General features: G+C 48.5%; 1 protein-coding gene across 3 annotated transcripts; it reads left to right on the top strand.

Annotated features, from left to right (window-relative positions):
* The first annotated feature begins 20 nt into the window (after positions 1–20).
* On the top strand, positions 21–2,866 carry LOC104913819 (nucleoside diphosphate kinase). Of its 3 annotated transcripts, none has more exons than XM_010721600.3 (5): positions 21–125; positions 531–732; positions 1,219–1,320; positions 2,025–2,137; positions 2,444–2,866. In XM_010721600.3, exons 2-5 carry the CDS (start codon positions 604–606, stop codon positions 2,559–2,561), a joined length of 462 nt encoding a protein of 153 aa, XP_010719902.1. In that variant the 5' UTR covers positions 21–125; positions 531–603; the 3' UTR covers positions 2,562–2,866. The 3 variants fall into 3 exon arrangements, with proteins under 3 accessions (XP_010719902.1, XP_010719903.1, XP_019477331.1); XM_010721601.3 differs by having other exon boundaries at positions 42–125; positions 534–732; XM_019621786.2 differs by having other exon boundaries at positions 52–125; positions 433–732.
* Positions 2,867–2,877: the final 11 nt, after the last annotated feature.

Genomic DNA, 2,877 nt, shown 5'->3' with positions numbered 1-2,877 from the left:
CCTGCGGGCCGGAGGCCGCGCCGTCGCCATGGCAACCGTGCGGGCTGGATGGCCCGGGGGCGGCCCGGGGCTAAGCCGGGCTAGGCGGCCGCGGCAGCGCCAGAGCCGTGCGGGGCTGCCAGCAGGTGAGACGGAGCGGCGCGGAGCGGGACGAGGAGCGGGGCCTGGCCGGGCTGGGCGGGGTCTGGCTGTGCTCGCGCGTTTACCTGCGTGTGTGTGCACGTGTGTGTGCTGTGCTCGCAGCGAGCCGTGCGCCGAAACCGGAGAGCAGCCATTGACAGATGAAAATGATGTTTATGGATTGATATTTTGCCCTGAATCGCAGCCAGCAGTCCCTCCGTGGTCCTTTGCTTTTGTTTTATTTACAGCTCTTCTGCTCTTCCCACTTGCTAATTGCACGGTTCTGTATTTTGCAAACTTACTGTTCCCTAGTTACTTCTGTAGCATTGTGCCCGTCGTGCAGATCGACCTTCAGGTGCTGCCGATGTGCACAGCGCGCCAGGTAAGAATTTCAGGTCTAATGATTGCAGCAGGACACAGGAGCCGGGGCTGGGGCTGCACTCGCTGCTGACCCCGAGACGGTGGCTGCCCCTGGCCAGGACCATGGCTTCCATCTCAGAGCGCACCTTCATCGCCATCAAGCCTGACGGCGTGCAGCGGGGGTTGGTGGGAGAAATCATCCGGCGCTTCGAGCAGAAGGGCTTCAAGCTGGTGGCCATGAAGCTGACACACGTAAGCTGTCCTTCCCTTGTGTTCTTAATAGGAATATCAATCTGAAAACAGAGCAGCAAATGATAAAGAGGAGTGCTCAGAAGAGTTAAACCTGGAACTCCGATAAGTCTTTGGGTGTTCTGGAGAAGTTCCAGTTGCCAGCTCTGGCTAAATGCTTTAGACACGCTAAGCACGCTAATTTTAGTAACTTGATGTCCTTAGTCTGAGGAGAACATTCTTGTGCACCCTATTCTCAATTGATATCTCTGGATATATTCAACAAATGCCAGGTCACATAAGCTACCTGCATTGGCAAATAGAGACTTTCAGAAGTTCAGATATAGTTAAGGCCAACAGTTGAAACCCACATTTACTAAAAGTTCTAGGAACTTAGTAGAAATGCTGAATTTCAAAGTGTGTGCAGCTAACCTATGTGATTTCAGCATACTCTTACAGAAAGCTTTCTGTTGTTGTGGGGGTTTTTTGATTATTTGTTTTTTAATGCAGGCCTCTGAGGACCTTCTGAGGGAGCACTACATCGACCTCAAGGACCGCCCGTTCTATGACGGCCTGGTGCACTACATGCACTCCGGGCCTGTTGTAGCTATGGTGAGTCCTTACAAATGAAGTTTAGCTGAGAAAAACAAGGTGCTCAGCTGCCTCGCAAAGAGGCTCGTGTTACCTACTGGATACTAATTTACCTTTAAAAGAGATTTTAGAAACTTAGATTTAAATAATGTGGTTAGGAAGCACAGTCAGGAAGATGTACTGCAAAGTCAGTTTAAAAAAAATAAGTTTTTCCATAATCTTTCTCACAATTGAAACAGTATGTTGAGGAAGAGGGCAAAGGAAATTGAGAACCAAAGCTGAGACCTAGAGACAGTAAAGCTGCATGAAAAACCCACTATGGAATAGCATGTGTTAATCAAGCAGAGAACTGATGGTGGAATAGAGATTACTTTCAAGTTAAAGTAACTTTTGAAAACCTTGTTTAGTCTAATTTTATTAGAAGGAATTTTTCCCTTTATGATGTAGTTGTGAAATAATTGAACTGGAGGTCGAGATCCTCAGTGAGCAGAAAGCTTTTCTGGAAGAGTGCTTCACATCCTGAGATTTAAAGTCATTCTCTTCCCATGAGCATTGCAGATGGGTACCAAGAATCTCACAGAAAAACTGGAGATAAAATAAGCCTTGCTGTTGGGATGATGGTTTGTGCAGTGATGGACAGCACTGCGTTGTTCTGGAACACATCATTAACTCTGCTTTGTCTACAGATAAGATTTTATCATCTTAATGCATTTTTTTTCCCTTAGGTGTGGGAGGGTCTTAATGTGATTAAGACTGGAAGAGTGATGCTGGGGGAAACTAATCCCATGGATTCCAAGCCTGGCACTATTCGCGGCGACCTCTGTGTGCAAGTTGGAAGGTATATTTGCACAGTATTGATATCACCTGCAGATAGGAAAGGGCAGTGGTGTGTCATGGTGTGGCAGAGCTGTGCTGCAGGCTGCCCTCCCTGGGGCAGTGTGGCAGTGTGCAGAGATGGAGAGAGAGCTGCAGTCCTCACTGTGACAGAAACGCTGAGCAAAGCTGGCACAGCCTGCTCTGTGCCTGCCTGCTGCTGCCTTACCATTACGTACAACTTCTGCGTGCAATGGAGACCACTTAAAAATGGAGTTTGCTTTGCTTTGAGGTTGGAGATTACATTACTTTTATATCAATCTTTTCCTAGGAACATCATCCATGGGAGCGACTCTTTAGAAAGCGCCGAGGCAGAGATCAACCTGTGGTTCACTCCTGAAGAACTGGTTGAGTACAGGAGCTGCGCTCACGAATGGATCTACGAGTAGAACTGAGGCTCTGCCTTTGGTATCTGGCTGTGCTCTAGTTAGCTCCAGCCCTTGCATCACCTCCTGCAAACCTGCGTCGGAAACCTGCCACTGCACCGCTGTGAATACTGAGCAGCGGCCGCTGTTGCTTTGGTTAGAAAACTACCAAGCTGTAGATAGAAATGTGCTTTAAAAACGTTTCAGATGTTTATGTGGGTGGTAGAGATGAAATTAAACTGTAGAGAAGCAAAACGTTCCTCGTTAATAACACAGAACACGGCTTCACGAAACGCTTTGCAGCTGCAGGGAGGCAGAGAGGAGCGCGCAGCCGGGGCGG

The sequence above is a fragment of the Meleagris gallopavo genome, chromosome 20, assembly GCF_000146605.3.
Source record: "Meleagris gallopavo isolate NT-WF06-2002-E0010 breed Aviagen turkey brand Nicholas breeding stock chromosome 20, Turkey_5.1, whole genome shotgun sequence".
NCBI classification, from domain to species: Eukaryota; Metazoa; Chordata; class Aves; order Galliformes; family Phasianidae; genus Meleagris; species Meleagris gallopavo.
The sequence above is the reverse complement of the archived record's forward strand: the minus strand, read 5'-3'. Positions and strand labels throughout refer to the sequence as shown.